Source organism: Taeniopygia guttata, chromosome 4, assembly GCF_048771995.1.
Source record: "Taeniopygia guttata chromosome 4, bTaeGut7.mat, whole genome shotgun sequence".
NCBI lineage: Eukaryota > Metazoa > Chordata > Aves > Passeriformes > Estrildidae > Taeniopygia > Taeniopygia guttata.
This window is the reverse complement of record NC_133028.1, coordinates 14,899,159-14,913,127: the sequence shown is the minus strand read 5'-3', so window position 1 is coordinate 14,913,127 and position 13,969 is coordinate 14,899,159. Positions and strand designations below refer to the sequence as shown.

Here is a 13,969-nt window from a genome sequence, read left to right as displayed (position 1 = left end):
GTGGAGTCTGGAGAAAATCAGTCATACTCTTTCCTTAAGGCTGGGTTTATCAGATTTTCTAATTCTAATAAAAGTAATATGTTACTCCTAACATAAAGTTTATACTGATTCAAATATCATAAACCTATTTCCATATTTTATAAGATAACAATCTGATGAAAAAATTATTTTAGTTGCTTTTGCTGCATGATACATATTCTGGATCCAGTCCTGCATCTCTTGAGTTATGTTTCCTGGAAGTCATGGGCTAGATATGATCCTTGTTCTGTCCTGTGGAATTCAGTGCAGGCAGCACAGGGCATTGGTGATGGTCTTTGTGCCTCAGATAGGCACTGATGGCTGTGAGGCATCAACATCAATCATAATTGTAAATTATGATTGGACTGCATTTTGCACTCATATTGTCCTTAATTTGCAGATGTATAAATGATTGTACAGCAGGGTGATAAACCAAATCTCCAAGTGTTCTTTTCCATATTTTTCACAGAAAGCAGCCCTTGTGTGACACTAATAAATTAGGCGTCTAGTTAGAAAAATAATCTGCTGTTGCCTTCTATCAGACATCTCTCACTGTCAAATAAAATAACGGTTGTACAAGCATTGCCAGTTTGATTTGTGGTCAGGGCTTTGCACCTGTTCACTGCACAAAGCAGCAGTCATGCACTCACAGCTGTGAATGCTGACGATGTGCGTGTGCACACACTGATGTTCCATACATAACCATTGTGCTGGTTCTGCAACCTCAGCAGCATCTTTTTTGTCATTTTGTCTGGTTGTAACTTTCTTCATCCATCAAGTACACAGAAAAAACCTGAAATTTCCATCTGCCTTGGTCATAACTAAAGTGGGCTCAAGAGTTGTACAACACAGACCACTAACATTTAACGTTATCTGAATAATTGTTAGAAACAGCAGGTCTCTGTAAATCTGGGATGAATAAAAGATTGCAAATTCTTGGAAAGTAAGAGGAGTCAATGAAAGATTGCCAGTCTTGACTGGTGTTGAATGCTGGAGAACTCATGATATTCCTAGATATTTTTACAGTGATTGGTTGCTGCCACTGGTAAGATGGATTCCCATTTCCAGTGGGGATTGATACTGTTTCTCACCAATGGACCTTGCTGTGCTCCTATCTGATAGAGGGAAGTGCCAGATAGTACCAGAAATTTTATCTCCAGATGGGTACAGGTGGTGATTAAATCACATCTTAACCTCATTGACAAGAAAAGTAAATTGACCTTGTTACATCTCTTGTATAATCCCCATGAATAGAAGTATAAACATTTTTTTTGCAACTTTCAAGTGAGTTTTTGAAGCACCAACAGAAGTAGTTGCTTCCTAGGTAACCACTATTCATCTCTGCTTTTAATTCCATTTATCATACATCCAAAGGGTGGTAGCAACAGCCTACTTTTATTACTCCTATTTAGCTGATAATCCATGAGGTCCCATGTATCTTTTCCAAGATCACTGATTTGCTGAATGCAGTTTTCCATTTTGTCTGTGACCTACATTTATTTTATTGCATTTGGTCATATTGAAATATAACTTCTGCTTTAGTGATGTGACTCACTTGACTTCATATAATTTACTCTGATTAGTGATTACTGTCCTGTCATTTTTGGGCACCCACAATTATCTTCTGCAAAAAGTTTATACTTTTTTTCCACATTTCTCATAAAGATAATAGATAGCATTTAAAGAATAGCAGACACTCGGAATTACACTGAAAATACCCACTGAATACTGACTATCTCCAAGTTTCCAGATCTTCCAATTTTTAATTTCTTTATATGTTTGATAGTTTTGTTCTAGTCTTTTATGGCTGCTATTGAGTAGTCCTCAGCTAGTACAAATCTTCACGTACTTACTGTGAGGTTGGTATGAATACTATTTGTTGGTGTAAATATCACATGAGACTGGTCTTGTGACCTGTGCAGTGGCATCCTGAAGCAGTGATTCCTATTTTATTCCTCTCCTATCTGTTTTTAATGCATTGCCTGTCTTAAAATGACCAAAGATGATATTGCAGTGAATTGTTCAATTTTACTTTAATGTAATATACAAAATAGCCATTCTAAATTGCAAAATAATACATTTTATATAAAATCCAATGTACAGTATCTTAAATTTGTTTAAATAGTATTATAAATGTAATTTTAGGAAAGAGTCAGTCCTGGAGTGATGCAGTCTTTTGTTCATTACAGTTCATTTTGATATCCCTGCTGTTCATTAAAAAAAAAATCCATCCTAGGTTCTAGAACATTCTTACGAGCTCAGATTTGGTTCCAATCAAAACAAGAATGAACACCCAGATTTTTTTTTTAATTTCAACTTGGTTTTCCCCACACAGATTAATAAAATCCTATGCTGGGGCCTCCAGTTTGAATGTCATTTGACATCTGCTTCAGAGCTCATCTTCATCTGATAAAGCATCAAGGTAGTCTGTATCAACATATAAGAGAAATCCAGAAAACAAACTGTCTGCCCACGTTGGATCAGAAAAGAGACCGTTTTGGTCAGTGTAGAAGATTTCAAGCCATACTTCATCTTCTGGCTGAAGGTAGATCACTGTGGATCCGGAAGCCACGTCGTGGTTGCCGGTGTTCGCATCAAAAGTCTTGATCCGGTACTTGCCATTGTGCACCAGCCCAATCGCAAGATGCTTGTTGGCTAAGGTGATATCGTAAGAAAAATAATAAATCCCTGGGATGGCACAAATGAACTTTCCTGTGGACGGGTTATAATGCTCCCCCTCATTGAAGAGGACTTTATTGAATACAATTGGTAGTCTTTCCTCTGGGTAGCTCGTGGTGATGCCAACAGAAAAGGCAGATTTCAGCACTATCTTTCCACACTTGCAGACCCCTGGTGCACCTGGCTCTCCTCGGTCTCCTTTATCTCCCTTAGGTCCAGGTGGTCCAGCTGGACCTACTTCACCTTTGGCACCAGTCAGTCCTCCAGGTCCTTTCTTACCAGACTGACCTTGGTCTCCTTTCTCTCCAGCTGGTCCTAAGGGCCCAGTCTTTCCTCTTAAACCTTCAAAAACATTTTAAGTTAGTTAATTGTTACACATATCACCTCAGTAAATGATTGTGTGGGCTACTGTGTGCACCTGAACAAACAAGGAACACATGGTCAGAATTTCAAAATATCTAGAAATACTTTCAAAATTTTCTAGTAAGTTTAAAAAGGAATGCCAGTAATTCCTACTTATCTTCATGTGTCTTGATTACACATTAAAGAATATTATATGTAATCAGTCTATTGCTGCCTGAACTAACAGGCACTACTGATGGCAGGGACAGCAGCATGACTACCTACATAGTCATACTTGTGCACTACATATTTCCTAAAAATAGAGCATTTTTAGTGCATACCTAAGAACCTTCTAATCATTTACACCTGGCTAACGGCACAGGTGGGACATCACGCATGCTTCATTCTTTCCAAATTTTTTCTTAGCATCTGTGCAAAGAAAGGTTGTGCATTTACATTTCTTTACACTGATATATGTGCATACTCTTACTGTATTTATATATGCATCACACTTAAACCCACACAGACACATACACACACTCATCATATATAAATATATAGATATATATATATACCTATATATACATACAGATAGATAGATATGTATAGTGATGATGGTAACAGTGATGATGAAAGGTCTTGTTTTCTTGTACTACTGTGTTAGGTTACACAAATATTCAGTACCTGCGCTCCCTTTTTCACCTTTCTCTCCCTTCCTGCCATCTCTGCCATCTCTTCCTGGAAGACCAATGCGTCCGTGAGGCCCCGGGGATCCGCTGGCTCCGGGGGGGCCGGCAGGGCCTGGCAAACCCGGGATGCTGCAGATGTATCTGGTGTAGTAATTTTCTCCTTTGGTCTGGCTTTGAAGAGATTGTTCGCTTGTGTAGATGGCAAAACTTGTAATGTACAGCAACACAAACATCCTCAGATCTGGAAAAAAAAGTTTAGTAAGACACTCTTGTCATATGCAAATAAGTGTGACACTGTGATGCATTATGCACAAGTAGAGGTGCAGACCTCAGACTGAAATTTCTGCATTACCAAAATCCATGTAGGAGGCAAGGAGGAAAGTGTCAGGTTGGAGCTTTTTCTGGGTGCCATACATGTTGCAGTTTGGCTTTCAAGTAAGTAGCTGTAAACTGACATAGTGTAACTGGTGAATATCAGCTTTTTGGGGCCAAATGTTGACGTGAAAAAATAATCTGGATTTTTTTCAATTCAAAGATCTTTGAATGCATAGTTTATTTTGTCTTTGGTCCCTATATAAGCTTTACCAATAAAAGCCTTATTGCTTCAGGGAGTTAGTGAAGATAAAGCTTTCACCTTCATTTCAGTTTGAAATTTGCCCTTATGGTGGCAAATGAATCTCCAGCTTAAATAACTGCAGCAGAAACTTGCTGAAGCTGGAAAAAGGATGGCAGTTAGAGAGCTACAGCTTCAGGTCCCTTTGGAAACAGCACAAATAAACACTTCACCCTCATCTGTCAGGTGGAACCAGGCAGCTGCAGGGGATGGTGGAGTGTGAATGGGCTGCTAACAGGTTGAGTTTTTTAAACCTGGCTTGGGCTGTCATATACAATGAACTGTGTTGCAGTATCTTGCAAGAAAATTGGTTAAATCCTAATATATGGTATTTGGGTGTTTTCATAAGCGATTGGATGGAAATTAGATTCCTCTGTCCCACTGTGTACTGGGATACTAAAGAAAAGTAACTGTATAAACAGTGACATGCTGAGTAATTGCAGTACCTGATATACAAAGGTGTCTTAAATTTAGTGTTGCATTAGCAGAGAATCAGTCATGGGTCAAGTGAGAACCTACAAGTCAAGTTGTTATTTCTAGTTCCTTTGATGTCCTCTCAGAAAATTTGTGCGAGTTTTTTTATTGGAGCTGTCCATTCCATCAGCGCTAATTTACAGCATTCAAGGAAATCAGAATCCACAGGTTTCTGTGGGAAGAAAGAGAAAAAACAGAATGGGTGATTGAGAAAAACGTATGTGAAATGCGGTCTATCTTTTCTTAACAATGAATCACAGACTAATAATTAAGGTTGGAAAAGACCTTTAAGGTAAGATTATCGAGTCCAGACATCCACCTAACATCATCACCATACTCATCACTAAACAATGTAAAATCCACATGTTTCTTGAAAATCCACATTTCTCTTCCAGAGATGGTGACTCCGCCGCTTCCCTGGGCAGCCTGTTCCAATGCTAGTCAAGCCTTTCTGTGAAACCTGTGAAGACAGATTTCCTGCTACTCAATCTAAACCTCCAGTGCCACAATTTGACATTATTTCCTTTCACCCTGTCACTTGTTCCCTGGGAGAAGAGACTGACCCCCACCTGGCTACCACCTCCTTTCAGGGAGTTGTACAATGTGATAAGGTCTCCACCAAACCTTCAGGCTAAACAGCTCCCTCAGTAGCTCTTCATAGGACCTGTGCTCCAGACCCTTCATCAGCTCTGCTGCCCTTCCCTGGACAAGCTCCAGCGCCTCAATAGATTTCTTGAAGCGGGGTTCCAAAGCTGAACACAGGGTTTGAGGTGTGGCCTCACCACTGGCCAGTATGGGGGGACAATCACTGCCCTGGTCCCACTGGCCACACTGCTGCTGGGACAGGCCAGGTGCCTTTGGCCTTCTTGGCCACCTGGGCACAGCTGGCTCGTGGTCAGTCACTGTCACCTGCACCCCCAGCTCCTTTTCCAGTGGGCAGCTTTCCAGCCACTCTGCCCCCAGCCTGTGGCACTGCCTGGCATTGCAGGACCTGGCACTTTGTTGAACCTCACACAACCAGCCTCAGCCCAATGATCCACCCTATCCAGATCTAGAAATTGTTCTCATTCTCCCCTCTACGATAATGATTAACATTAACTGATTTATTTAAAACCCCAAGCCATTTCATTTATTTGCAGTTCATGATATTTCAGCTGGTATATGGGTGGCATGGTCAGATCTATTTAGCAAGGAAAAGATCAGCATATATGTATACACATGCACATATACATATACACATACACAGTCTTTATGAAGAATCTTTTATTTTACAGAGTGGAAAATTAGAAACTGTTGTGGTATCAGTGGTAATGCAGTTAAAAAGATGAAAATATTTTGGAGAGAAATAAACAATGCTCCAAAATTATTTTCAGTGATATACATTTTGCTTTTCATTTTAGACATCTTGCATCAAATTGGCAGAAACCAAACTATTAATTTTGCTGTTATTTGATAAAACCTTACCATACAGTCAGGCATAGCAGTCCCCACAAATGGATTAGCATATGAATGCTGAACAATACAGCAGAGCAGTGAATGATAATTCCAAGGCAGTTGTTAGCTACAAGACAAACTTCACAGCGATGTTTGCTCTGATGTACTACTGAGAAAACTCAAATAAAGCTTATGGACTTTCATGGGACTTAAATCAGGGACAAAAAAGCTCTTTGCAGAAAAGAAAAACTTTAAACACTTAGCCAGGAGGGAGCAGCTTGGAGGGACTTCATGCTTAAAGCTGTATATGCATTTTGCACAAAGCTGATGGATAAGAAGCAAACATGACCTAAGGATCAAGGACTGAAAAAAAATTCTGCCCTTTGCCAGATGAAAGCCTGAATCATTAGGCTGGATATTCCCACACTGTGTTGCATGTAAGCCAGGCAAAAACAATCTCAACAATTTCTAGTTTTGCCTGTGTCAAGGATATTTTACAAATCAGAGTAAAAACCTTCACACAGCTGCTCCTGTCACTGGCTGGCCAGTACCTTATTGATTTGTGAAGCTGTCTCCAGCTCCCAGACCTCCCCTGCTGTTCTTCTCATGTGCCTACAGGAAATTAATTAGTCTGGGACATGTATTTCTGAAAAGACCATGGGAAAAATGTCATTTGGGTAAAGTGAGGGGAATAGGGTTGTTGAGATAGGGGTGCAGGGATGTGCCTTAGATGGCTGGGGCATTGTGTTTGGAGAACCAGTTTGGGATGGAGAAGGCATAGAGGGCAATATACAGAGATTATATCTATGTGTTGGGGGTCTTAAGGAGTGAGGGGCTGTGTAGCTGAATGGTAGGACTGCAGTAAGGCAAACAGAGATGGGCTTGGGAGAAAATTATAATGGTTCAGGTGATGATGTTTACAGACCTGAATTTATTCTTGGGGGAACACAGAAAGCTGCTTCCAACAGTGGTAGCCAAAAAAATTACATTTGGGAAACCATGCATTAAGCCAGAGAATCAGGAATTCTCTTGTCCTTTGAATTCAGACTCTTGCATTTCTTTGTGCATAACAGTAGTCAATTTATAAGGAGAGGAGGTGCCTGTCTGTTATTGCAGTCTCTTGGAAAAAGGCTCAAAAAGAAATCTCCTCAGACCAAGGAAAGGAGGACAGTGTTGAACCCATGCCCCCTGTTTCCCAGTGAGCGCCAATAAAAGCATCACTGAAACATTAAAGGTGAAAAAGAACATATGACCATGGCTTCTGAAAGTTCAGGTTGACTTAGGAGGCCAAAGAGATTTCAGTTCACATGATTTTAAGAAGTGAGAGAGTATAATAGACTTCCCAGATCACTTTGTCAGGAGTCACCTATTGTTATAGTTTTATTGTTGTAGTTAAATATTTGTTCACAGAGAGTTAACTGAGAGGCAGAATGTGAACCATAAATAACACTTTGTTCTTGGCTTCTGGTTGTCCTTTTCAAAGATAAAAAACTTTTCTCCATAAACTGGGGTAGGAAACAAAGTCATTTATATATGCCAAGTGATTTGTCTCCAGAGAAAAACAACATTTGAGGAGTTCAATGTATTTTTCCAAAAACTGCAAGACAGAATAAGCACATGGTATTCTTCTTCAGAACAATAACAGACATCTTCATCATAGCCATCACCAAAAATAATAATGAAAATTATATAAACTCAGAGTTAGAATGTTATTCCACATTTAGGAAATGGCATTTCAATAAGTTTCAAATCCACTAGGCAGAGGAAGAATGCACATCAAGGCATTCACTGGAAGATGATGGACATGCTGATCAGTTCTCGTCATAGAATCATGGGATGGTCTGTGTTGGAAGGGACCTTTAAGATCATCTAGTTCCAGCCTCCCTGCTGTGGGCAGGGACACTTTTCACTAGACTAGTTTGCTCAGAATGGTGTCTGAAGCAGATTTTCCAAGTGAGTTCTTAAAGTTATCTCATTCATTTAATACTAAAAAAACATTCAAAAAGCTTTCCTGGACCTTGTTGCAGTCTGTTAAGGTGGCAGGTCTAAAGAATCAAAAGCAGTGTGGCCAGCAGGTCAAGGGAGGTGCTTATGCCTCTCTACTCCACTCTTGCGAGATCCCACCTGGAATGCTGTGTCCAAATCTGGGGTCTTCAGTGAGGACAGACATGGACATGCTGGAGCAGGTTCAGAGGAGACCACAAAGGCAATCAAAGATCTGGAGCACCTCTCCTATGAACACGTGCTGAGAGTCAGTATTTAAAGGTGGCACTTGTGAGAGACATGGAGACATGATGTTTAGTAGGGCCTGTTGCAATAGGACAAGAGGATATGGCTTTAAACTAAAATAGGGTAGATTTAAAATAGACAGAAAGAAAACATTTTTAATAATGATGATGGCAAAACACTGGAACTGGTTGTCTAGAGAGGTGATCGTCAATGCCCCATCCCTGAAAACATTCAAGGCCAGGTTGAACAGGGCTGTAAGCAAAGTGATCTAGTTGCAGATGTGCCTGATGATTGCAGGGGGGTTGGACTAGATGACTTTTAAAGGTCTCTTCCAAGAAACTGTTCTACAATTCTATGATCTCCTTGAGAACATACTTTGTAAGTTAGATCCCCATTGAAGCCAGGGCTCAGGAGAGGGTTTATCATCAAGCCATTGGGAAATCTGATTTCATTACTGGTATACTCAGACTACGTCACTAACATTTTTTAAACTTACAAATTAAGGGATTGTAAGAAATTCCTAGTTTTGAGACTTTCTGGTATATGATCTAATCTTTCTCACTTGTTCAAATATGTAGCGCTAATTCTAAAATTTATTAATTGGCATTGTTTTGAAACAAGCCTAGAAGATTTCCCATGAATCTGTTGTAAATAAAAACTGGGTCAAGCACCAGTAGCTATTAGTCACAAGCTACCCTGGCTAAGTTTTTACTTTTGTCTTGCCTTGCTAGCTTTGAATTCACCTCCAATACATACACACAGCTGTTTAGGCAGTAGAAGATGTGTTTAACTTCCTTGTACACAAAGATGTAGATGAGAAATTGTGATACTTGTGGGCCCTTTCTGTCTGCAGCCCTGGCAATGGATTAGTGGTGAAGAACAGGACAGTCTATATGTCATTTTGCTTTCCAAATGCAAAGGCCCGAAATACCCCACATAGCTACCAGGAATCCTCACTGTGAGATGCACAGAACTTCCCCAACTCTCACATCCAGGAACCATAGGGTAGGAAAAACAAAGTGAATAAGGAGATAATAAGTCAGGATGAGAAGCAGAGAGACACCTTCAGCAATTCATTTGAAACCCCACTGGCTATGCCAGTCTTTTCCCTCTTAAAACATGATCCGCAAAAGTCAGCTGTGTCCACATGCCTGAAGGGTTCAAACCTGCCATTCAATCTGCCACCACCACTTACCTTTCTACAAGGCCTTAGAAACAGGTGCTTGTGGTTTGGCACGCCACACTCAGTGGTTTCTTTATTCTGTTAGATTTTTATGCCAATAAAATATGAGTCTTAATGATGGATTTCTTTTTCCCATTGATTTTGCAGTGATCATCCACCTTCAGCTGGCCACAGCTTTATATATCTCCCAGCTTGTTTTGTGCTATGGAGGATATGCTGAACTTCCAGAGCTTCACCTGTAACACCACACCTTACTCCAATGAATCAAGACAACAGCTGGCCACTACCACACTGCTTGGGTTACCTACACAATCCAGCAATCTTCACATGATTTGTATTGTTTTGTTTCCCTTGTGTAAGAAGGAGAAAGTGACCCAACAGTTTTGAGCAGTTTGAACTTCTGGTTCCCAGTACCAGAACAGCTGATGGTGCCCAAAGGAATCAATCAGCCAGTGGGAAGGACCATTAACTAAATATTTCTGAGAAAAAAAAAAAATCCTTAAAGGCATCATTAGCAGTGCTGACATTTAACAGTCTCGTGCCCTTAAGTTTGTAGCCAGTCATGTTTGAACAATCTTCTTCATAACTATGTTGAATGCAGTCAGATTCTTCAACCATGTCTCAAGCCCCCATTAAAAATCAAGTGCATGTAATCAAGGCCAGAAGTTTAGTATGCTTGACTTTCAAAATATCAGAAGAGTGGGCGCAATTTTATTTCTCAGTGTCTGTCTTTAAACATAGTATCTCCAGGTATTCCCATTATTTGGAAGGTTGTTTTTCCGAAAAATGCCAGACAGCCTAGTCAAAGTGTGTATTGGTGAGATAGCTTGACTCAGCTGGTGGGAATTTTAACAAGAATGCTGGCAGGCAAAGCAGTTTCACTGCCAGCTGTACCAGAACACACAAATAAATATAACCTGACAGAATTTGTTTTGACAGAAAGCCAACAAGTGAGGCCAGTTGCTTACAGTTGGCAAGTGACGTGGAGACAATAACATGTTTGCTTGCAGTGTAGAGAAAAATAGCCAGGATTTAACACTGGGCGACTCAGGATATGAGGGTACCTACACCTCAGGTACAGGATTATTTGAAATGTGTTCTCTATTTCCCTAAAATAAAATAGGAAAAAGAGACAGGAGTCATAAATTAGAAGCTGTTCTTCAGGGATGACCTGGAATTTGAAGGGTTGGTTACAAATCCGGACTGGAATACAGCATATGGAAGCATGTCAGCATTTAAAGATGTGGATAGATGCCTAGAGCAGTGTGCCCATCTCCTGTGAAAAGTCTTTCAATTCAAGCATGTTTCCTCCTCTTGGTTCCTCTCCAGCCCTTACCAGGAAAATTTCCATTCCCTGTCTTAGATCATTGTGCCTTGCCAACCTTGTGATGATGGATGAGAAATAAAAAACAGGCTGGGTAAATCATTTTGGATGGTCTGGAAAGAGGGAAAAACAGGGCACAAAAATAAAATGTCAAACTGCAAGGCACATGGGGACAAAGAAGAACAAAAGTCACAGATTCTTGACAGAAGTCATGGGGACAGACTGCCTTGTGCCTTGTGCTTGCTTGTGTTCCCACCTGGACATTGTGAGCAGAAGTCCTTGGAGAGCTCCCCTCATGACAGCATTCACTGTGCACAAGAGTGACTGATGGGAGACAGACAGCAAAGCAAGAACTACTTGGGAATTTCACTGGATATATAGCTGAATATGCTGTAGTCCCTGGGCATGGCTTAATTCTCATGCCCTCAAGGTATATGTTGTTTATTAGATCATGGACACTTTTGAAGATGGATTCTCCTTCACCCAGTTGCTCCCTTGGTACAGCATATGGCACCAAAGAACAGTGTTCACCATGTGAGAAGAAAAATGTGAAGAGAATAAAACCTCAAGACCCTCAAAAGGACACTCCTCCCCCAGCACATTGTTTTCTTCTGGAAGTTCATCAAATGATATCACCCTGGCACTGTGCCTTTCTGGGAACTGTGTGGAAAAGTAGGCATCCAGCCAGGGACTACATTCTACATTGAACTAGGCAGAGACAAAAGGAGCATGTTAAAGGCTTAGACTGCACTAAGCTGGTTGATTTTTCTGAAGAAAGTTGAGTAAGGTGCCCATAAACGTCTCTGACAGGGGAGCAGTGGAGGCTGTGACCTGGGGCAGGGAGCAGCCCTGTTCACTGAATGGCAGTCTCTTGTCCCTGTTGTGCTGTAAATGGAAGAGGATATCTGTCCATGGCTTGACATGAGTAAATTTTTTCAAAAACCATCATAGTTAAGCTTTTAGGTGTAACACTTGCAACAAACCAAGCTGGTAGCTTTTCCAGGAGGAAAACTGGAAGTTTTTTCCTACCTGGCAACACAGATGCTCAGCACAGCAAAGTGAGATCCAGGCTGTGCACACCTAACAGTGCTCAATGTGTTAGCAACCTGTGGACATATCAAAGCTGGCAGATTTCTTGTGGGACTACATCCACAGGGCACTGCAGTATTCACTGCCCAGAGTTAGCTGCAAAGTCTCCATCTTCTGACCCTTGGTGTAATGTTGTCTTGGTCAAGAGAAGCAAAGACAGAGCTTCAAGAAACTGAAGTCAAACATGAGAGAGATGGTGGTGAATCTGAATCTCACAGAGGTGTGAGTGGCTGTGTCTCAGCACAAATGATAAATGCATTTAAAAACTGAGATTTTACTGTAAATTAGTGGTGCTTGAACTTCTGAAAGCCTGAGGCATTTTGAAATGGCTTGAGAGCTTTGAAGCCTCCTGTGCTTTCAAAATGCCACCAGTGGCTTGTGTCCCCAGGCTCTGGGACTGACAGGCTCTCATGTCAACCCTGGTGGTCTCTGTTTTACTGCTCTTAGACTTGTCAGTAAAAACCTGGCTTCAAAATCAGCATACTTTCCTGACTCTGACTGTTCTGAGAAAAGTCCTGTTCTCGTGGAGGGAGTCTACCTCAAAGCTATTACTTCAACAATATTACTTCCATATTTATATTGGAACAGAAAAAGCAGAATTTGGCCTGGTTTAGTCACATGTGCAATTGTTATGGTTAATGTCAGATTCAGGAGAGTGGAGCCAGGAAGATATAAAAATAGAACAAAATTTATGTAATGTCTGCTTTTGGGTAATAACAGGTTTTTAAAGTATGCTTCTTCGTGATTAAATCAAACCTTTTATTTTCAGAGAGGTTGACCTCGTTGTGAGACAGAAGGGAATGCACATTAGAAAGACAGCTCTAAATTGTTTGGAGCTGTGAACTAAAATTCCATTTAAATTCTGTATGGTTTGATATTTTCTTACTGAAACAAAGATTTCTGTTTCCATAGAAAAGCAGAAGGGTCAATGTATCCTTGCTCCCAGCAGATTTGCCAGGGAGCTGTCTGCACCCAAGCCTACCCTGGGTATCTCTGGCAGCCAGCTGGTACCCAGCACTCAGGACCTGCACTTCTACTTGATGAGGGTGATATTCTACAACTGCATATCTGGTGCAGGTTATTGTGTTGGGCAGGGGCTGGCTGTTCCCTGGACTGGGAGCGATGGAGCTCACAGGGAACAGGGGAGCAAGGAGGGATCTCACCAGCCAGAGCCCATCCCCAGCAGGAGCCAGGGCAGTGACCAGAGACTACCTGAGGCACCTGAGGCCAGAGCAGAATATCAGCTTGTGGATGGGGGTCAGCTGGGCTGAACTGGGGTCCTGGACCATTGGCAGGGTAAGGGGACACCCCAGGAGAGGCTGGCAGGGATTTCTGGGATGTCAGTGCCCGCAGGGCTCTGGGAGGTTGCAGGCTGTACTTATTGAAAGAGAAAGAAAGCATTGTGATCCTGCAGCATAAGTTCAGGCTACACATATGGAATTAACAGTTTTCAGCACAAGACTTTCAAAGGTTTGTTTAATTCCATATGGATCTTTATGCCTCTCCCCACTGAAGCATTCACTGTGCCACATAGACAACCTGTGTCCTTCAGAATCCTGTCTTGCTTTCATCTGTCTCCTAATAAGAACCATTTTTATGTTGGACTGTTTGGATTTGTAGAGTCTCAGTCCAGCTTGTTTAGATTTTGTTTAGTACATGAATTGCCATGTACTGAGAAGTAGCAAACTTGCTTATTTGGAAAAAAAATTTTGCTTGTTCTTACAACATATTGTAAAAATCTAAAATCTGTTTTAAGAGCTCTTTCATGTTGAAATAACACTGACAATTTTTTTTTTTTTCTCTGCATTTCTCTGGACTATTCAGGCAGGAAGTTTTTAATTTTCAAGAAAAAGTTTATGAAGAAAATGGAAGTATTATCTCATTTATTTGTTTTC

General features: G+C 41.0%; 1 protein-coding gene across 3 annotated transcripts in view; it reads right to left on the bottom strand.

Annotated features, from left to right (window-relative positions):
• Positions 1-2,026: 2,026 nt before the first annotated feature.
• Positions 2,027-13,969, bottom strand: part of C1QTNF7 (C1q and TNF related 7) — a 49,735-nt gene continuing 37,792 nt past the window's right edge. For 2 of the 3 annotated variants that reach the window (XM_030270771.4, XM_032748015.3), the window contains exons 2-4: positions 4,788-4,987; positions 3,724-3,969; positions 2,027-3,039 (exon numbers count right to left, since the gene is read on the bottom strand). In XM_030270771.4, the coding sequence (XP_030126631.4) occupies positions 2,408-3,039; positions 3,724-3,961 (870 nt within the window). In that variant the 5' untranslated portion in view covers positions 3,962-3,969; positions 4,788-4,987 and the 3' untranslated portion in view covers positions 2,027-2,407. The remainder of the gene's footprint in view (positions 3,040-3,723; positions 3,970-4,787; positions 4,988-13,969) is intronic. The other variant, XM_072928016.1, reaches the window with a different exon arrangement.